This window comes from Pteropus alecto, unplaced genomic scaffold, assembly GCF_000325575.1.
Source record: "Pteropus alecto unplaced genomic scaffold, ASM32557v1 scaffold177, whole genome shotgun sequence".
In the NCBI taxonomy this organism is placed as follows: domain Eukaryota; kingdom Metazoa; phylum Chordata; class Mammalia; order Chiroptera; family Pteropodidae; genus Pteropus; species Pteropus alecto.
In genome coordinates this window covers 11,516,378-11,538,603 of record NW_006442207.1, presented here as the reverse complement: position 1 = coordinate 11,538,603, position 22,226 = coordinate 11,516,378, and the positions used below count along the sequence as shown (strand labels likewise).

General features: G+C 33.6%; 1 protein-coding gene and 1 pseudogene across 2 annotated transcripts in view; both read left to right on the top strand.

Annotated features, from left to right (window-relative positions):
* SLK (STE20 like kinase) overlaps positions 1 to 22,226 on the top strand; it is a 45,350-nt gene continuing 23,124 nt past the window's right edge. For both annotated transcript variants that reach the window (XM_006920886.3, XM_015596364.2), the window contains exons 1-8: positions 1 to 289; positions 10,198 to 10,362; positions 12,111 to 12,159; positions 12,487 to 12,636; positions 17,281 to 17,353; positions 17,512 to 17,706; positions 20,690 to 20,771; positions 22,068 to 22,196. In XM_006920886.3, the coding sequence (XP_006920948.1) occupies positions 140 to 289; positions 10,198 to 10,362; positions 12,111 to 12,159; positions 12,487 to 12,636; positions 17,281 to 17,353; positions 17,512 to 17,706; positions 20,690 to 20,771; positions 22,068 to 22,196 (993 nt within the window). In that variant the 5' untranslated portion in view covers positions 1 to 139. The remainder of the gene's footprint in view (positions 290 to 10,197; positions 10,363 to 12,110; positions 12,160 to 12,486; positions 12,637 to 17,280; positions 17,354 to 17,511; positions 17,707 to 20,689; positions 20,772 to 22,067; positions 22,197 to 22,226) is intronic.
* LOC112470223 lies at positions 8,282 to 8,400 on the top strand (annotated as a pseudogene).

Genomic DNA, 22,226 nt, shown 5'->3' with positions numbered 1-22,226 from the left:
GACTGAGAGGCAGGAGCCAGAAGAGCCCGCGCGGGTCGGCGCCGCTCGCCGGGCTCGCGCGGGAGAGGAGGGGAGGAGAAACTTTGCATTTTATTGTTGTTTTAGTCCTTAAGTGCCAGGAACTCTGTTGGGAGGAAAAATGTCCTTCTTCAATTTCCGTAAGATCTTCAAGTTGGGGAGCGAGAAGAAGAAGAAGCAGTACGAACATGTGAAGAGGGATTTGAACCCTGAGGAGTTTTGGGAAATTATAGGAGAATTGGGTGACGGAGCCTTTGGGAAAGTGTACAAGGTAAGAGAAAACGGGAAGTTAGTTGCACTTGGAAGGTAAAACAGCCACTGGCCCGGAGTGGCACTGGGATTTACCGTCCTTCTTGTCCCTTTCTCTTTTTGAGTTCGTGAACGTACATTGGAACTTTACTTAGGTTATCGTCCAAGGAGCAGCTAAGACAGTAGGGTTTAAAGTTGAACAAAATTGGGTCTGGACGTAGTTTAAAGAGTGATTGCTAAAGGGAGGCAAGGTTATAATGTCTGCTGTCAAACTTTAGAGGAAATGATGATGTTCTTTAAAGCTCGGGTCAGGCTGTGGCCCTCAAGTGTTTTAAAATCATTGTGCTTGTAGAAACCGATACTTTTCAGTAGACTTATATTTGTCTACTTGCTATTTGCAGTCATATGTGTGCTTTTCCGAAGACATTTTCTTTTTTAGGGTCCAGGACATATAGCAGTGTCTATAGCTAACACATAACCAGTCTCTTGGGGGTGAGAACATAGTGATTGCTACTTGCAGACTATTTTTGAGTTGGTCGCTTGACAACATACTGTAAAATGGAATGGAATTTCTGATAGAAAATTTCCAGAAGAAAACCTGCGTCTGGTACTAGTTTCTAAATGTAATTATAGTGAGCATTGACTAGAAGTCAATACCAGCTCTTAAGAAATTAAAAACACACACAGCATATATATATATGCATATATATTTATTTCAGTAGAAAGAGGTTTGATGTTTCAACCTGAAGGCATTATTATTAACTGTTTACTGCCTCATAAGGAGTATAGGAATGAATGATGTCATTGGAATATTTTCATCCTGAAGGGTGAGGTTATTATGAGACACAGGTTAGGGGGAAGGACCCACAGGTTGCCTAGAAGTGAAAACGTAAATAACTTCTGTTTATATGGGACTTTTCAGTTTTTAAAAAGTACTTTCACATAATTTGGCCCCCAAAAGCCTTGTGAGGTAGGCAAGTCATTTCATAGATGAGGACACAGACTCAGAAATTGTTCGAAGTCATAGTTTAGATTTGAACTCAGGTCTTCTGACCCCATGTTTACTATTGTTTTTTGCTTTAATGTCCATTGGTAAAAATGATAGCATTTTCCTTCCTTTCTAAGCTCCATCCACTTCTACCTTTGCCCTGCTTCAGATACATCTCACTGTCCCTAGTCTTTCTCGTTCTTTATTCAGGCTGAACTATCCACTCCTCTATGTGTGCTTTCAGAACACATTGTTCACCTGGCTGCTATGGCACTTGTCACATATTATTGTTAATGTGTTTGTGTTTTTATGATAAGACCAGGGCAAAAATTATGATGTACATCTGGATTCATCAGTTGTCTTTGCACATAGTCCATCTCTCAAGACATTTGCTAGAAGAATGTGTGTTACCTACATGGGAGTGCTTATTGAAATTATTTAATGCTGTGAAAGTGGGCAAAGTAAACTTCAGAGGGTAAAGTATGGGTTTCAGCAAGAGCTTACTGTATAGATGTATGGTAGGAAGGGCTTTTAGTGAAGTGAGATCACTCTTGAGAGTAAAGAATTGTGTTTTAGTGCTGGCTGTCACAAACCAGCTTTGTGATCTTGGACAGAACACTTAACTTCTCTGAACCTCTGTTTTCTTAGCTGGAAAATGTTTGTTCAGATTTCTTTACCCATTAACACTCTGTGAGTATGCAGTTATTTAGGAAAGGCAAAAATAAATCCTCGAGGCATCTAGAATCCAGTAGTTAGAAGGCAGTAAGTGATTATGGGCAGTTTTCATGGTATAAATGTTTTATTTAATAGGAACACTGTACTATTAAGACACTAGCTCTAGAATTGTACTATATCTGGGCTCCTTCAATAGCAGCCTGTGAGCTTAGACAAAGTACTTAATCATTCCATGTCTCACTTTCTTCATCAATAAGACCTACTCCTCAGTGTGTGAGAATTAAAGGAGATAATAAGTATAAGGCACATAAAAAGGGCTCAGTAAATGGTAGAAATTACCATTATTACGTTTACAGCTCAGAAGCAAAATATAGGATGGGATAGGAAAAGGGACCTATGAAGATAGTGAGTCATTTTCCTATTTTCCCATGGCACAGAATGATTGTGTGGGCATACTAATGCTCTGTGATTTCATTAATGACTCTTTCTGCAAAGTGTAACATATCTTTTTACAATGAGATATCAATTGAAAATTTTCTGAAAAAGAGACTTATTCTATGTAGTCGAACACTATAAAATTGTGTCAAGGATAATTTTTGTGGTCTTGATTATTTTACTGTGGTATTTGTAGAGCATAAATTCTTTGCATCTTTTCATTTCACTCTTCTGTGCTTCTAGGGCTCTGAGATTTTTTAAAAAAGAAAATTTAAACTCACCTGACCTGCTTTACCTCTTTTTCCTGGAACTTTTTGTTTTCCAAGATACTCTAGAAATTTTAAGTTTATAAACTTCCTTCTGCGTGGGGGAAAAAGCTATCAAACCTTAATGTTGTGGGCAGTAGAAAACTATTTGTAAAATTGGTTCTGTCATTTGCTTATGGAAATTAGTAACCGTTATAAAGATTAAATTGTAAGTAGGCAATCATCTTGTGTACTTAGTTTATTTGAAACATTTTCCAACATATAGTTGTATTCTTTCCATTCAGTTCAGCACTACACAACTCTGTGTTATTTTTGTACTTGAAAAATCTTCCCTATTTTTAATTTATTTTCTCTTTTTCTAAGTCTCTGACTTATCTATTTTTATTTTTCTTTTTTCTCTTTTCAATATAGTATTATTCGACATACAAATGAATATATAACATCCCTCTTTTTTTTTTTTTTTTTTGCATTTGGATTTCTGTTGTCTTTAACAGAAGAAAAAAGGACTGACATAAAATTATATATTGAATTGAAGCCGAACTCCTGACTGTGTACTGGATGAAAGTGATTGTTTTATGGCACTGATGACATGCACCTTTTTTTTAAAAAAAAAAAAAACCTGAAATATATAACCTTTGTATTGAAATGTACAAAAACATGTACATTTAGCAAATAATAATAAAGTAAACTCCTATTAATCATCAAAGTCAGGGAATTCTACTAGTACCCCAGAATCCCTCCCACCTCTGTTCTTAATTGATCCCTCTCTTCTCGTAAAGGAAACCACTATCCTATCTTTAAGTTACTAATTTCTTTGCTTTTCTTTATAGCTTACCATCTAGATATGTATCCATAAACATTATAAATTTAGCTTTTTATGCACTCGAACTTTATTTGAATGGAATCATATTGAGTGTATTCTTTTTGTGTCTTGCCTCTTTCAAAATCAGCATTATGTTTGTGAGGTTAATCTTTGTTATCACCTGGAGCTGTAGTTAGTTCATGTTCATTATAGCATAGAATTCCATTATATGGTTATATCACCAGTTATTTACCATTCTGCTGTTAACGAGTATATTAGTTGTTTCCAGGTTTTGGCTTTTATACACCAAACTGATGCATATATGCATAAGATTTGCTAAGACTTAACTCAGGAGTAGAATTGTTGGGTTATAGGGTAGTGTATCTTTAATTATACTAGATGATGCCAAACTACACTAGTTTACACTCCCACCAGCAGCATATGAGAATTTCTTTGCTCTCCATCCTCGCCAACATTTGGTGTTGTCAGAATTTTTCAGTTTTGGCAGTCTGATGTTTATATATATATGTATTTATTGTGGTTTTAATTCACTTTTCTCTGACTACTAATAAGTAATTCTTTTAATAGGTTTATTGGTAAATTGGATTTCTTCTTTTGTGTTCAAGTCTCTTCATGTTTCTGTTCTATGTCTTTTTCTTGTTTATTTGTAGTATATTTTGGATTTTAACCATTTGGCAAATCACATTTCTACCTTGCCAGCTGTTCACTTTTAGTTTTCATAAGTATGGAGCACTAGAGGGAGGCTGCAGAGAGGAGGAGGAAGAGAGAACTTGGCTTTTCTCTGTTTCCTGTGGGCTTCTTGTCTGTTTCCCTGTTAGTCTTACCACCATCCTAGTGGAAATTCTTCATCCCAGCAAGAGCAGTTGAATCATTTGTAGTTTTTCCAACACTCACAGAGCTAATATCATAACCCTTCATAATGCCAGCTTCAGTTGGCTGGTCCCCTCTTTTTCAAAAGGTGTCCTGGTTCCATGTGACCCCTCTTCCAAGTTCAGAGATGCTGGCAGCAGCCAAGTAGCACACTCTCCTCAGGGATCTGAGTTTCAGCTCTGCAGAACCTTTCCTCTAAGCTTTTGAGTTTCAATAATTCTAGTTCCTTCCCTTGGTTCCTCTGGTCCTAGGGTAGTAGCTTTTTCCTGCAGTTGTTACCTCCCTGACCCTTCACCTTTTCTAATTTTTTAGTTACCTAGTTAACAAGTCAACCATTATATTAAATTCTCTCTATTAAAATAATCAATATGATTATTTCTTTTGGCTGAACCTATCGATACAAATATTAAATAAGTTAATAAATGGGGAGTGCAAAGAACAGTGCTTGGCACAATGTAATTGCTCAATGAATGATATCTAATAGCATAATGCATACTATTATATAGAATAGCATACTTGAAATAATTGGAAGTTTTTATACCTTATTTCTTTGCAAAATACTAAAATTTCCAATTTAACTACATAGCTCAAAAAAGCAAAGATGATAATTGAACTTTATTGATACCGATATGCTCAAATAACATCACCTCAGTGAAGTCTAACTTAACTACGCTATTTAAATTGTAATTTCTTCCCTGTATACCCCCCATCTCCTCATCTTTCTTATTACCTTACTTTAATTTTTCCGGAGTACTTATCACTAACATACTCTCTTTTCTTATATGTCTTCTCCCCACAATTATAAGTGCCATGAGTGCAGAAGGATTTTGTGTATTTTTTACACTGTCAGCATCTGGAACAGTGCCTGACATCTAGAAGGTACTCAGTAAATATTTTTTGAATGAACAAATTGATCATAGCAGACCAATTCTTGAGCATGCTTTAATAGATTTTTATACTGCATTTCTTTCTGAGAACAAATTTTTGTGGGGTGCCGTGTTTGTCTTTGTGTTTTCTACATCTTCAGCTAATGCCTTGCATGTAGTAAATGTTCATAAACTGTGATTTGGTTGGTTTAGTTTTTGTATTTTCTTATGGTTGAATGTTTTTATACACTGGACTTTTCTTGGTAGGAGGAGGAATACCTTTGAGTTCTCAACCTTGAGATCAAATCATTCAAATTAATAGAATCAGTCCCAGTGATTACTAAAGTGTTTGGGTTCATCTCTCTTTCTTTTTATTCTTTGTCTTTTAGATTCTTTTTGTATTCATCTTATTTTTTTCCCTCCCCTTTTTGATTGACTAACACCTTTGTAGTACTAAGGTCATCTATATTTTCTGTGCTTGGTCTTTCAATTTGTAGCTGAGAATTTTATTAAAATATATTTCTCATTGTGAAAGTATTATATAGTCTTGAAATGTAGAAATATAGGAAGAAAATAAATGAAAATTTAAAAATTACTTATATTGTCACCATCCGGGAAAGTAACCGCTGTTGAAACAAGAGCATTATAAGAGGATGTAATTTTTACCCTGATTTGTTTAGAACATGAAACCAGTACAGGAAACTTAATAAGTTATGTTTTTCTCTAGCCCCCTATTTGTTTATGTAGAGTGGTCAAGTTCTATTTGTGATTCATGAAAACAAAAACATAGTGATTTTTAAATGATCATGACTGATCTCTGAAAACTTTTTATCAATATAAGTTATATCTTCTTTAAAGTAATATCTTGGCATCCGTTATTCAATTTTTGTTTTTATTAACATTAGTTATTTCGTTGTCTTTATGTCAAAAATTGTCATGCTTTTCGTTAGTAAATTAATGAGACTGTTTCTTTTATCACTTTATATCTATTATATTTGTTTAAAATAGTTTCACATGGTTATCAATTTTTATTTCAGTTTTGATTTTCAGAGTTCTCTGGTACTAGATACTGGTAAATCAAGTTATTTTCAAGCAACAATGTAGGAGGCACTATACTTTCTAATGTAACTTTTATTTATTACTTATGTTAAACCAAATGGTCCCATTGTTGGTTTAATCACTGTATCTAGGGGAATGGAATAATGAAATTTGCTACTATAAAGAACTTTAGAGATCGTCGAGTGTTAGTTATTTCTCCCCCTTCACGCCATTCTATTCAGAAGTAAAAGATACATCTTTAAAATCTCTCAGCACATCAGTAGAAGCATGAAGAAGTAGGATGACTTTTAACTCCACTCAGAATATGCTTGGTCTCCTACCAGGGCTCATATTTTATAATGTTCCTCTTCAAGGACAGTTCCTCTGGTCTCTTTCTTCCTAAAGTGTTACATAAAAATGATAAGAGAAGGGCTTATCTGTCACTGACTTATTTCCTCTGAATAAGGGAGGGCGAGTTCTAATTATTATTGGCTCAATTGTAGGTATCTTCCTTAGAGAAAGAAACTTAATGGCTGTATTTTACCAGTTATGATAAACTGTTTGCTTTTTAACATCTCTGAAATTGGGATATATCCTTTACTGATCAATGCCTTAGTATTATTGTTGGCCGGGTTGAGGTCATGATATGTCTGTCATTGAACTTAGTTGTACCCCCATGTCATACAGTTATAGTCCTTTGATGTTTCAATTAATAAACTATTTGAGGACCTTTTGAAGAAAGAAGGTAAGTCCCGATTGTTACCTAAACATCTTTTAGCACCCGTGGTAAGATCAAGAAAGTAGTATGAGCATTTTGCAAAATGGGAGACAGTGGCTTCAGAGAAAATTTTGGAGACAAGTAGCAGAGGAGCAGTGCTGCTTCACCAAAGCTTTTAATGGCCAGAGAATGATACTGTGTGGAAAACACAGACATTAGATAACTCTGAATGAAAAGTAATTTAGAAGAGTAAAACTTAAATATTAGTACTTAATTTTTCATTATGCACAGATTATAGATATGCAATAACAAATTTTGTCTAAACATGTCCAAATGAGTTTTTTAAAAAAGGCATAACATAGAAATTCTAAAAAATAAAGTGTAATAGTTTGTTGGAAGTTTTTCTTTCTTAGTGAAATATAGGATAATGGTGCATCTTAAAAGGCATCTTATATTTTATAAAATGTAGTAGTTTAGAATATTCTTCTACTGTGGTAGTGAGGACCAGTATAAAGTTATCTTTTTATTCGTAACATGTTCTCTGAACCCCAAACGTTAGGGTTATTTAATTAGTAATTAGTATTTTTGCCTCTGTTTTTCCCTAAGGAAGTAAAACAGCAATAATGTACTTAGAAAATGTTAAACAAAAAACTTCATAGCCAAAAGTTTTTTGAAAGAAAGGTTTTATTGGGCCAAGTGTTAGCCAGAATAGGACCAGATCCTGGAGCATGAAGTCAAACTACCAGCAGCATGGATAAGCTAGATAGAAAAGACAAACATGCGTGCCTTACTGGCATTGATGGGCACTTTTAGACATTCTGTTCTAGGGAAGAAAGATGTAAGATTTTTAGGAAGAATTTACATTGGCTACAGATAAGCAAGATGGGACGAGGTAAAGTGGGAGTAGTTCTATGATAGGTATACATTCTGTAAGGAAAAAATATTTACTGCTTTTGATTGGTTAGGGCAACAGTCCTGAAAGTTGCGTAGTATGCAGTAGTGTCTAGTGATCAGCTAATAAGACTCTCGAGGTTGATTCAAAGCTCCAGCATACATTCAAGAATATGAGCAGTCTTTTGTGAGTTGTGCCACAGCTATTATTGGGTGAATTATTCCCGTCTCTCTCACTCTCCTGTCTGCTGTAATTTAGGACATCTCAGAATTTTTCTCTTGACAAAAAAATTCCTAGGCTGATACCTGCTTTGTTTATTTTCTTCATCATCATTACCAATGTTAGATGATAGATTACTAAGAAATCTCTCATATACTGATTTTTAAGTACTAATTGCCTCTATAAAAATGATACTTGTCCATTTTTAAAAGATTAAACAATATGTCTACAGCCATGCCACCCTGAACAAGCCCGATCCCGTCTGATCTCAGAAGCTAAGCAGGGTCAGGCCTGGTTAGTACTTGGATGGGAGACCACCTAGGAAGACCAGGTGCTATAAGTGTAAAAAATAAAAAGTAAGGGATTGTAAGCTGACAAGGTCCTTGCAATCTCTGAGGTCAACCAAGGGTAGCCTTGCCTAAAAAAAAAAAAAAATTAAACTTTTTTTTATAAAAAATTAAACAATATGAAAAATAATAAAAAATCAAAAGCGCCTGAAATTCTACCATCCTCACTAATGCTGTCTTTCCATTTACTGCTTATGAAGCTCTTCATATGTGAAAATGGATGTGTAGTTTCTGTAAAATTACATCTCTCTCATGTTTAGTAATTTGCCTTTTTTCCCATTCAGTGATGTTTTATGGCTGCTATTTTATCTTAAGAAATATTAATTAGCCAATTAATTTTAATGACTGCATAATGTTCCATTGTAGAATTATATTGAATTATATAAGCAGGTTCTTGTGACTAGACATTTAGGCTGATTCATTTTTCCTTACTGTAAGCATAGCTTTGGTGAATATTTTTATATAAGCATATTTTTATTATATAAAATTATCTCTTTACCATAAATTCATGAAAGTAGGATTTGGACATTTATTTATTTATTAAAATACTTATAAGTAGCTTTTAAAAGTTTGGTATTTTTTTCTTAATAGATGCAGTTTTGCTGAAGTGATATAATAATATTGAAATGTCTTTTAAAAACCTAATTAGTATTTTATGATCTACTTAAGATACGCACTTAGCATAATGCATAGCATGCATTAGTTAATATTTATGTTTAGGCTATCTTTTAAAATAAGTATGTCAAAAGAATGAGAAGACAAGCCACTAACTGGGAGAAAATATTTGCAAAAGACATCTGATAACATATAAAGAACACTTGAAACTCAATAATTAGAAAACCAACAAACTGGTTTAAAAAATAGGCAAAAGATCTGTACTGGCATCTTACCAAAGAAGATATGTAGATGGCCAATACACATATGGCGAAAATCCAAAACACTGGCAACACCAAATGCTGGTAAGAATATGGTGCAACAGAAACTCTCATTCATTGCTGGTGAGAATGCAGAATGGTTCAGTCACTTTGGCAGATGGTTTGGCAGTTTCGTACAAAACTAAACATTTTTACCTTATTATCCAATAATTGGATATTTACCCAAGGAATTGAAAACTTATATCCTCACAAAAACCTGCAGATGTATGTTTATAGTAGCTTTATTCATAACTGCTGAAACTTGGAAACAAGCAAGATACCTTGAGTAGGTGAATGGATGGCATACCTGTATAACGAATTCAGTGCTAAAAAGAAATGAGCTATCAAACCAAGTAAGACATTGAGGAACCTTAAATGCATGTTACTACATGAAAGACACCAATTTGAAAAGGCTACATACTGTATGATTCCAACTATATGACATTCTGGCAAAGCACAACTATGGAGTAAAAGATCAGTGGTTGCCAGAGATTAGGAAGGGATGAATAGATAGAGTATAGAGGAATTTTAGGGAAGTGAAACTTCTGTATATTGGTGCATACATGTCATGCGTTTGTCGAAACCCATAGAATGTACTCCCAAGAGAATGAATCTAAATGTAAATTAAGGTCTGTGGGTGATCATGATATGTCAATATAGATCATCTGTTGTAACAAATGTACCATTCTGGTGTGAATTCTTGATAGTGGGGGAGGCTGTGCATGTGTAGAAGTGGGGAGTATATGGGAACTCTCTGTACTTTTTGCTGAACTTTGCTGTGAACCTAAAACTGTTCTAAAAAAGAATGCTTATTTAAAAAAATAGTAAAATTAAAAAAAAAAGTCTGCATTGTGACATTTCTGATACTTTCGTTTTTAGGCCCAGAATAAAGAGACCAATGTTTTAGCTGCTGCAAAAGTGATTGACACCAAATCTGAAGAAGAACTTGAAGATTACATGGTTGAAATTGATATCTTAGCATCTTGTGATCACCCAAATATAGTCAAGCTTCTAGATGCCTTCTATTATGAGAACAATCTTTGGGTAATTATTTTCTGTTGATCTATAGGAGTGGTCAAAATGATTTCATTGTCCTAAAGAGGTTTATTAGTTGTGAAAGTCTACTTTATGTTTTACTTTTTCTTTTTAGTTACTTGTGTTACTTTAATGAGAGTTGGCCAGCTGATGAAAGCATCATTAACAACATAATTATCCTTAGCTTCAACAGATATTCAGATGTATATTTCATTTTGTACCATATTTCATGATTATTTGACATTGGAACCAAATGGAGAAACTTTGTTAAGAATGTTAAATTTCCTAAATTATGAAATTAGATGGCCTTTTCTTGTAATTTAAATCTAAGCATTTACTTGAAAAGTTTTAAATATTTCTTTTGTTCTCTTAGAAATTATTTATAATTTTCTTATCTTAAACTTTTTTTAAATCATGTAATAAACTATAAAATGCTTACTAGAAATGTTAAATATTTATTTTCTATATTATTAAGCCCAGCTTTAGTACATGATGTAAGTGGTTAAGGCTGTATGTATAAATTTGGTTTATTCTTAGAGAATATTAGGCACAAATAGATACAGAAATAAAATATTAATATTCATTATAATAACCAGTCACTTCCTTTGTACCAACTCTAAACAAGAGTGCTTTTTGAAACAGTTTTCATTTTTCTCTTTGAAGGAAGAAACAGAGTGTTATGGGAGAAGAGTAGGTAGGACAAATAATACCTGACTGGGAATCAAAAGGCCTGTATTTTTTGATCCTGGTGCTGGTAGGTAGGAGCTTCAATAAGTTAATTAACCCTTATGAGTCTGTATTTCCCCACAAGGATGAGTAATGATCTACCTCCCAAATTATTTTTCAAATGATATAATGCATTTGAAAAAAATTTTGTAATTGATAAGCATCTGTAAAAAAAATCAAGTGTTATTATATACAGGGAAAACAAAGCAGGAAGCTATAGAATTTGTTAAGATATGTAATTTAAAAAAATTATCTATAGTTATTATTAATGTCATATCTTCTAATATAGTTGTTCACGGCTCTAGCAGAACATTTCCAGAGATTGTAATAAAATGAACTCCTAGACAATTTAATAAATAGATAAGATCTTTACTCAAGACTCATAAAATAAAAAGTTAGACAACTGTGAAGGGACAGTCTGGTGAGAGAGATAGATAATAATTAACCAAAGAATCATAGTAAATAGAAATTTACAACTGTGATAAGGGTTAAGGAAAGGTACCTGGTAGTATGTACCAGGGAGGTCTGGAAAGGCATCCATCAGGAAGTGATAATTGACCTAGGATCAGAAGGTTTTGTATATGTTTTTTTCTATTTTTTTTTTAAACTAAAAGTCTATATTTTCAGGATTTATTCCTATTAGTAAAGTTAAAAAATATATTTGGTCACTTAAATCACAACAGTTACCTTAAAAATGAGAGTAATAAAATCTTTTAGTGGTGATGAAATGGATATATAATACTGTTCTGAAGAAAAATTCTGTACCTTGTTATTTTAGAGAAGCAGGAACACTAAAAATGATGATTAACAAAAATGCACATACTTGCAGAATGTATTCTCTTTGTGCTTTCTCCAGTGTATATCATTAAGACTCGTAACACTTTTGACAAAGAAAAGTTTTATGGTCAGCAGCATAACACTGTTTTCATAACTTGAGTTATTTGATAGCTGTTTATCTTTTTTGCTGAGTCAAAGAAAAAATACTCAAACTCAATGTTGTGTTAGACACATGCTTTTTTATTTGTCCACAGATCCTCATTGAATTTTGTGCAGGAGGAGCAGTCGATGCTGTGATGCTTGGTAAATACCTTTTTTCCTTTGTTTGTATCTTAAATTATACTTAATAAAAGTGAAAGGATTTAAAACATTTATATGTTGATATCTTATTGTTAAGTGAAGTTCAGTCAATTAAGAAGTCCGCTTAACTCTATTTTTCTTGGATAATTGTAATAAAGTTCTAAAATGAAATATTGAGTATAACATGTAAAGAAAAGTCTTTGTAGATATTTAGTTCTTCTAGAATAAATTCACTGTATATGATCCTTGATAGTGATGGTGAAGTTACATAGCTTGCCGATATGTTTTCACTGAATAAAAAATGCAGATTTGTTTACTTTTTCCTTATAGAACTCGAGAGACCATTAACTGAGTCCCAAATACAAGTAGTTTGTAGACAGACCTTAGAAGCGTTGAACTACTTACATGATAACAAAATCATCCACAGAGATCTAAAGGCTGGCAACATTCTTTTTACCTTAGATGGAGATATTAAGTTGGGTAAGTTTATTCCCTTAAATAAAACATTTGATTTGTGCTCTGAGATTTCTTTTCCCCTGTATATATGTGACTTAATTATTGTTTTGTTATAACTCAAATATGTGAAAAATGAATTACTCTCAATTAATTTTTTAAATACTTCCTTAGATAAGTAATTATTCATTAACTCCCAGAGTTCCAAAGTATAGTCATCTAATATAAAGACATTTTAAAAAGAAAGTAAGAAAGGATGGATAAAGGCAAGCTTTTAAAAACTGGTTCTTTTTTCCATTAAATTTTTGTATGTAGACTTAATATTTATTAATATAATACATTTGGAGTATGATATAGCATGTAAAACTGCTAGTTTTATCTTTAATTCTGAAACTCATGTCTAATGAGATTCTTTTTTCATGTTTATTATTTAGTTTTATACTTTATTTTATGCATACCTTGGCTAAACTAACAGTAACTAACCATAGAACTGAAAAGGATACCTAAAACAAGTATAAGGACTACAGTTTTTACTTTTGTTTTTTAAGTGGGAGAATAAGTGAAACTTCGTCAGAAGAAATAGATGTAGATTTAAATGGGAACTTAATTAATTTTATACACACACAAATGGAAGATACAGCCCTCTTTAAGTATACCCAAGATATGAATTAAAAAAAATCTGGTGATGAAGTCTAAATTTATGTATTTTGAAAGCATATTAAAAAGACAAAATATATTCAAAGGCGATGTTGATAGGAGTAATCATAGTCGTTTTACTTCACTTTGTCATGACATCTAAACAGGTATTATTTGATATACTAAATTTTAACCTTTTTATTATGAAATAAATACAGATATAGAAGACTACACAATTTTGTACCTTAGTTCCTTTGCTTAAGACAATGAATTGGTTCTCTCTCATCCTGACCAGTATTTTTTAAAATGTTGGTAACCAGTATTTTTTAAAATGTCATTATTAATTCATAAATTCATTTTATTTTATAGGCTTCAAATCTGTTGCAGTTTTTATCTTTATTTAAGCTAACATTGTACCATCTTTGGTGAATGGGAGTTTCTTCAAGTTGGCTTGTCAGTCTTTTTGACATGAGTCAAAGCTTCGATAGCTTCCTTATTATCTATTAGGTTGAGATGTTTCAGGCTCATATTGTATGTTTCCTGCCTCAGACCTGTGATTAGCCATTTCTTCAAGAAACCTTGGTTTCTTTTGGTAGGATGTGGTATTTCAAGACCACAATTTGAGTGTCAGAGGCGCTTATAGTCTCTGTATTGGCAATTGTTCTAGGCCTTTCTAAAGAAGAGAGACTCTCATGAGTTCCTATATGTTTCCTATTCAAATTCACCATAAAGGTCCCCCCCCACCCCCCGCTGCCCTCAAGCTCTTCTATATTACATCTGTATCTCCTGAGAGTCATGGTTCTCAAGGACATTGATGATTGATTTAGAATATACCATAAATACTCATTTAAATCCTCTTTTCTATATTTATTTAATGCTCATCACCAATCCTTATGTTGATGTCTCTGGTCATGTCGGTTGTCTGAAGTTCATTCTCTGGTAGATTCCCCTGAAAGCGTTCTTGAGTTTTTATATAAGGATAACAGTTCTATTCTTTATATTTTGAAGGTCAGTTTTGTGAGTTAGAAAGTCCTTGGTTTGTATTTCTTTCCTTGAGTACCTGAAATATGTTACCCTGTTTTCTTCTGTCATAAAGTGTTGTTGAAAAGTTCGATTTTCTTTCTCTTATGAGTCGTATGCTCTTTTTGCCTAGACGTCAAGGAATTATTTTTCTTTAAGGACCAGTAATTTGTCTAGACTTTTTTAATATATATGTTTTTTTTTTTTTTTTTATAACAATTCAGCTTTTTTTTCAGTAAGGTGTTTTGGAATTACTGATTTAGTGTTTGTTCTGTTCCCTTGTATTGACTTTCATCTTTAGGGACTTTGATTATCTGCTTGTGAGATATACCTGTCATCAATATTTACAACTTTTTCTCAAGTTCTTTTTATATTTCTTCATTTCTTTTTTTTATTATGATGAAATATACTTAACAAAATTTACCATTTTAACCATACAGTTCTGTAGCATTAAATATGTTCACATTGTTGTGCAGTGATCATCATTGTCCATCTCCAGAACTTTTTCACCTTCCCCAATTGAGACTGTACCCTTTAAACACTTAAGTCCCCATTTCCCTCTCTTCTAGCCTCTCGTTTACTTTCTGTCTGTTTGAATTTGACTACTTTAGGTACCTCATATAAGGGGAATCATACAATATTTTTCCTTTTGTGACTTAGCATAATGTCTTTAAGGTTCATCCATGTCGTAGCATGTGTCAAATTACTTTCTTTTTAAGGCCGAATAATATTTGTTAGATGTATATGCTACATTTTGTTTATCCATTCATCCATTGATAGACACTTTGATTGCTTCCACCTTTTGGCTCTTGTGAATAATGCTGCTATGAACATAGGTGTACAAATATCTGTGTGAGCCCCTGCTTTCAATTCTTTTGGCTATTCCAGAAGCAGAATTGCTGTATCATATGATGATTCTGTATTTAATATTTTGAGGAACCAGCATATTATTTTCCATAGTAGCTGTACCATTTTCCATTCCCACCAGCAATGCACAAGGGTTCCAGTTTTTCCACATCCTTGCCAACACTAACAAGGATATATTTTTGATGATAGCTATCCTAGTGGGTGTGAAGTGGTAAAGGGTATGAATTTTATTGTATTATTTGTCCTTGCATTCCTCCTAGTTTAGTCTTTTTTTTTAAATGATTTTTTTTTCTAATTTTCTCTTGCATTCTGCTACCTCATTTCTGAGTCTGACTTATGCTACTCTTTTATGTCTTTTGTTTTTTGAAGTCTCATAATTCATTTTGAAATAGTATTTTATAATTTTGATCCATCTTTGGTGATTGTTTTTCTGTAAATATATTAACATTATTTGAATACAGGAACATACTTTTGTGTAAAATAATGCATACCTTCAAAAATAAGTATATTTTGAAGATTTAAGGATGCCAAAATAGTTTTGAGTTGCTTGACATTTAAAACAGTTGCAATTTTTTTCTATTAATTTGTAAATACTTGCAGAGAACATTCCATTTCTTTGACATCCTGTTATGTGTACATAGATTTATAGAACCATACTACCCTCATGGACCCAAAGTTTTAGGGTGATCTTATTGGATCACATTATCACAAATGGAAATAAGTATGTAAAATGTTATCTTAACAGACCAATGTGTACATGCCATGTCATTATAAGTAGAAATACAAAGCATATAGTGACCTTCATTTTCCTTTTTGCATAGAAAATAAAAATGCCTTTTGTTCCTTTTTAGTTTACTTCCTTTTCATTAGAGTGTTTAGAGAGATATGAATGTTGACAGTAGACATTGTTTAGACCTATTTCTGGACCTCCTTCCCAAGTCATGTACTGAGAGGAGAAAGTTAAGAAGAATAGTGTCATAGGTTCTAGGAAAACTCTAGATTACCGAGCTGACTTTACCTGAGCACAGAACCTCTTCGGGCAGGAATATCATACTGTGATCTCAATTTCTTCCTCCAGAAACATAAAAGGAGCCTATAAGTAGAGGAGGTAGCGGGTAATAGGGGTGAAGAGTCCTGAATAAATCTATTTGTTGCATTTTCTGCAAATATATTTTCCAACTATAATATGTTCTGTTTGCTTATTTATTTAATTATAAAACATTAACAAAATATCTAATGTAATGAAGGACTTTGCCTACCACATTAGGAAGCTTGAACTTCATTCCACAGGTAATAGGTAGCTGCCTATTTATGTTTAAGCAGAACTACATGTTCACAAAAAACCACGATACAGTAAACAAATAATTAGAATACAAAGTAAGATTTAATGAGTTTTAAGAGTTCTAACAACAAAATATCACAAAGGTTAAAATTATAGATATGGTTAATAATAGTAACTGCCATTTATTGAGTGTATATTCTGTGCGAAATACTGGATTTTTGGTATTTTATTTTTGAGAATTGTGGCATGTCAAACATGAAACTTTAAAAGATATGTATATATAGTATATAATGGCAAGAGGCAATTCAGGCAGCAGTAACAATTATATTACTATTAATTGTGGTCTGAGCTCTAAGCTTAAATGGTGAGGTTAACATTAATAAAGCTCTTTGTTGCTGTTCTCTGTAATTTAAATCAGAAAACACAGTTCCTAATATTTTTTGTGACAATCTTATGAGGAAGTTAGCAAGAGAAATATTGTCATAAAGGCTGCTTTGGTATAATTTTTGTTTTTCACACTAGAAAAAATGTCTATTTAAATATAATGTAGCCCTAGTTGGCATTTGTTTTGAAGTGGATAGACTGGTCTATTTTAAAGTTACCTTTTTTTCTTCAATTCTGGAGAATTCGTGATCTGAAGATGTATAAACGTGGTATTAGTATATTAATGATGGAATCTTTGGCAGTTTTGGGAGTGTGTGTGGTAGGAAGAGGGTAGTCAGAATTAGAATGATAGAGGTTATTTCTCTCACTCTTTAGTAAGAGCGCCATTATAAAAGACTTAATATGCTTTTCCCTTTTGTTGACAACAGTGAACTTTGCTTAAAAACTATCATTAACACTTTTATATGATTATTTATTTCAAGCGGATTTTGGAGTATCAGCTAAAAACACAAGGACAATTCAAAGAAGAGATTCCTTTATTGGCACACCATATTGGTATGTGTTCAGTTTTATGGATTTACAGTGTTAGTTATATCAGCAGTTATTACATTCATTAATTTGTCTACATAATTGGTGATCTGTTTATCTTTTATGCGGTTTGCAATCCTATTCTTAAGTTAAACATCTTAACTTTCAGTTCCCTGTTTTTATAGGATGGCTCCTGAGGTAGTCATGTGTGAAACATCTAAGGACAGACCCTATGACTACAAAGCTGATGTTTGGTCCCTGGGAATCACTTTAATAGAAATGGCTGAGATAGAACCACCTCATCATGAATTAAATCCAATGCGAGTGCTACTAAAAATAGCAAAATCTGAGCCCCCTACTTTAGCACAGCCATCAAGATGGTAAAGTATTCTAAAGAAGCTTTTAAAAAAATTTTTTTTTCCCAGCTTTATTGAAATGTAATAGACAATTAGTTGCTCATATTTACATTGTACAATTCAATGAGTTTTTTTGAATTATAGTTGGCATATAATAATATACCAGTTTCAGTTGTATAACCTAGTAATCAGAGATCCACATAACTTGCAAGACAGTCACCCCACTAAATCTAGTACCTCCTATTCCCCCTTACATATTACATCATTAACCATCTTCCCCATGCTGCACTCTACATCTCCATGTCTATTCTGCAACTATCCATTTGTACCTCTTAATCCCTTTGCCTTTTTTTCCCTCCCTCAACCCCCCTCCCGTCTAGTAGCCCTCAAAATATTCTCTGTATCTATGAGTTTATTACTGCTTTTGTTGTTGTTGTTTATTTGTTCTTTAGATTCCACACGTACGTGAAATCATGTGATATTTGTCTTTCTCTGTCCTTCCCATTTCATTCAGCGCGATACTGTCTCAGTCCATCAAGGCAATATCTTTCTCCATCCCCTTCCTTTTAGTCTGTGTGTGTCTTTTAATCTGAAGTGAGTCTCTTATAGGCAGCATATGTAATTGTCTTGTTTTCTTATCCATTCAGCCACTCTGTCTTTTGGTTGGAGCACTTAATTCTTTTCCATTTGAGGTACTTATTGATAGGAATATAGTTATTACCATTTTTTATTCATGTTCTTGATACATGTTCTTTCTTCTTAAGTCCCTCCAACTTTTCCTGTAATACTAGCTTGGTGTCGATAAATTCCTTTAGCTTATTTTTGTCTGGGAAGCTCTTTATCTGTCCTCCAAATAATAGCTTTTCTGGCTAAAGTATTATTGGTTGTAGATCCTGGGTTTTCATCATGTTGAATATTTTGTGCCAAGCCCTTCTGTCCCACATAGTTTCTTTTGATAAATCAGCTGCCCGTCTTATGGGTGCTCCCTTGTAGGTAACTAACTTCTCTTTTGCTCCTTTTAAGATTCTCTCTTTGTATTTAACCTTTGGCATTTTAATTACGACGTGTTTTGGTGTGGGCCTCTTTGGGTTCATCTTGTTTGGGACTCTCTGAGCTGCCTGGGGTTGTATGTCTATTTCCTTCACCAGGTGAGGGAAGTTTTCCAACATTATTTCTTCAAATAGCTCCTCAGCGTCTTGTTTTCCTTCAGATACCCTTATGACACAGATATTTTTACATTTAATAGTGTCCCATATGCTTCTTAAATTATTATTATAGCCTTGGCTTCTTTTTTCTTGCCATTCTGAATGAGTGCCCTCAGCTTCTCCATCTTCTATGTCGGTGGTTTGATCCTCTTCTTTACTCTGTTTTTTTCCATCTAATATACTCTTCATCTCGGATAATGTGTTCTTCATTTCTGACTGGTTCCCTTTTATAATTTCTATTTTAATTTTTATGTTTTTTATCTCTTTGTTAAAGTTCCACTGAATTCATCTACACTTCCCATAAGTTCATTGAGTATCTTTATAACCAGTGTTTTGAACTCTGCATCTGTTAGATTCCTTGATTCCATTATTCCCAGATCTCTGTTCTGTTCTCTGATATGGTTTCCGCTTCTTCGTCTTCCTATTTTGACTGTCTTTCTGTGTCTGTTTCTGTGTACCAAGGAAAGCTCTTAAGTCTCCCAGTCTTATTAGTAGGTGTCCAGTGGCACAGTCCTGAGAGGGGTTCAGCTACAGGCCAAGTTTAGCCCTAGACTGTGCCCCTCTGGGGCCACCTGTTAAGATTCAGCAAGCAATCCACAGATGCTGTGCTTATAGTTGCCTCAAGAAACAACACCAGAAACTGAGGCTAGCTGCCACTAGTGTGAATCTTGCCTCTGCTCAGCAAGGAGCACCTGACTCTCCCAGGACACACCTGGATGTGCCTTGGGTGGGGCGGAGTTTCAGGGACTCCTCTGGGCAGACTGACCTCTGTTATCCAGTTTGATGATGTCTCAGCTTTGGTGGTGCTGCATCAGCATACTGGGAGGGAGATGGGCTCAACAGAGGAACAATGGTACCGCAGGCACTTCTGTCTGGGAGAGACCCTAACCTCTGGCCCTCACTCCGACAGCTCAGCTTCCCCTTGTAAGTGCCTGTTGCCCTCCGCATAGCCAAACTGGTGCTGTGCTCAGAGCAAGCAGGTCTGTCACCGGGAAAGTCCGCTTGCGAACACGGCCCCTGTAAGAGTCATCTGCAGCTGCTGCTGCCGCAGCCTCCATCACACTCAGCATCCCCACGTTCTTGCCCCGTCCTACCTTCTGCCGTTGCAGGGTGATTTCTTAGTTCTCTCCATATGTGTATGGCTTATTCATTTAGATCCCAGGTGATTTTCCTTTCTGTATGCTCCTTGTTTCCGTCACAACTTTGATTTGGTCACCAGAGGGATGAACAGAGTCTCTATCATCTACACCATTTTTTTTTTTTAAACGAATCTTTTTAAGAAGCAAAATTTGATGCTTTATTCTTCTGACTTTCCTAGGGTACTTAAATTTATGGTATAAAGACTGTATGAAGTAGAAAACTGATTTTTGGTGTAATTTTCAAGGCTTAAGGACCATATAAACTCTTATAACTAACTTTTCCCATAAATTTGAAAATACCAGAGAATTCACTTCTACATGAAAAAGGTATTTTCTGTACTATGAGAAAGCGAGACATATATGTGTTTGATCTATATTTGTGGAATTTAATATAATAGAAGAATTTTCGTGATTTTGGGCATACTTGTGAATATATGGCTATATCCCAATGGCTAAAACTATGAACTTACTTACATATATGTCTCAGTTGTATTTAGAGATGAATAACTTATAAAATCTTAATATTCTCATTAACTGGTTTTCTTTTGTTGAATAATACTATTGTGTACATAATGAAACTTAAGCATAATTTATCAGAGTTTGTTTGATTTTTAATAACAAGAAAGTAAAATAGAATGTTATTGTTAAATTTTTATTTTGAAGGTCTTCAAATTTTAAGGACTTTCTAAAAAAATGCTTGGAAAAAAATGTGGATTCCAGATGGACTACATCTCAGCTACTGCAGGTAAGATAAGAGTAGTATGATAGCAAACCATATAGTTGTTTTAACATCTTCTTAAGAAGAATACAGTTTTAGATTCATTTATTATGTTTGCTTTCTACTCGAATTTCCCTGTGGAAACTCAAAGTTGTTATTTGCTGCCATTACTAAAAGGCATTTAGCTTATAAGTCATTCCTCTTGTGCTTTTATGATTTAGTTTAATTGTATTCTTTTATTTTGTGGGTTATTTCCACTTCGTTAGTTGCTTCCATTTTGTCTCTCCAGTTACTAGAAAGCATGCACCTTGGGAGAGGGGCACGAGCTAATTAATTTTTTTATATCTCTTACAGTGAGGGTAAATGTTCAGTATATAGAGCTGACTTTAAAAAATGGTGTTAAAGTGATTGGGTAATTTTGTTTCATAGCAAGACCAGTTCATAATATTTGAAATAAAATTTTGTCAAATAATTAATATTACAGGTGGACAAAAAGAATGACAAATCTTGAGGCACTTACTATTTGGTTGAGTATGGTGTAGCTCTTGGATTATAATATTTTAGGTTGATCTGTTTATCTGGGGGGAAAAGCAGGAAAAATTGCCTTGTTCTATGCCAACAGGTATATTCTTGGAACACACTTTCTTTTATTATTTCAGTACCCCTACATTTGAAGGGCTTAGTCTGTGACAGACACTGTTAAGTGCTGAGTATACAGAGCTGAATAACATGTCTTCTTACTCTTAAGAATATTATAACCATGTCAAAAAAGCAAGTGTTTGTAGACGCTGTTAACAACTTTAAAGCTTTTCGTAATTCTTTTATTAAGGCTTTATACAGGATTTATATGTGTTGTTACTTTTTAAGAATTGGTAATGTATCAACTTGAAAGTTACTTCACATTTTAAGTTTTAAATAATGAAATGTTGAAGCATACAGAGAAATACATGTACCTACTACCCAGGTATAATGTGTTGTTGTTGTTATTGTTGTTGTTATTATTTTCTTTAAATTTTAAATTTTTTAATGATGACATTGCATAATGAAATGTGTTATTATTTTTGACATATTTCATTCAGATTCTTGAAAAAAAGGTAAAGATACAGTTGCAGGCAGCCTCCTACTCCTGCTCAATCCTCATTCCCCTTGCCTCCTTTCTTCCCCAGATATAATGTTATCCGAAGCTGTATATTTCTTGCCCATGTGTTGATATTTTTAACACAGTAATTTTTGACATAGTAATATGTTTTATGTGTTTGAAACTTACTTTACAAGCAAGGGTTTCAGCCATTATTGAACATGCTCTCTTTAATGATCAAACAGCATCCCTTTGTTACTGTTGATTCCAACAAACCAATTCGAGAGTTGATTGCAGAAGCAAAGGCTGAAGTAACAGAAGAAGTTGAAGATGGCAAAGAGGAAGAGGAGGATGATGAAACAGAAAATTCTCTGGTCAGTATTTAGAAAGGAAATTTTATTTAG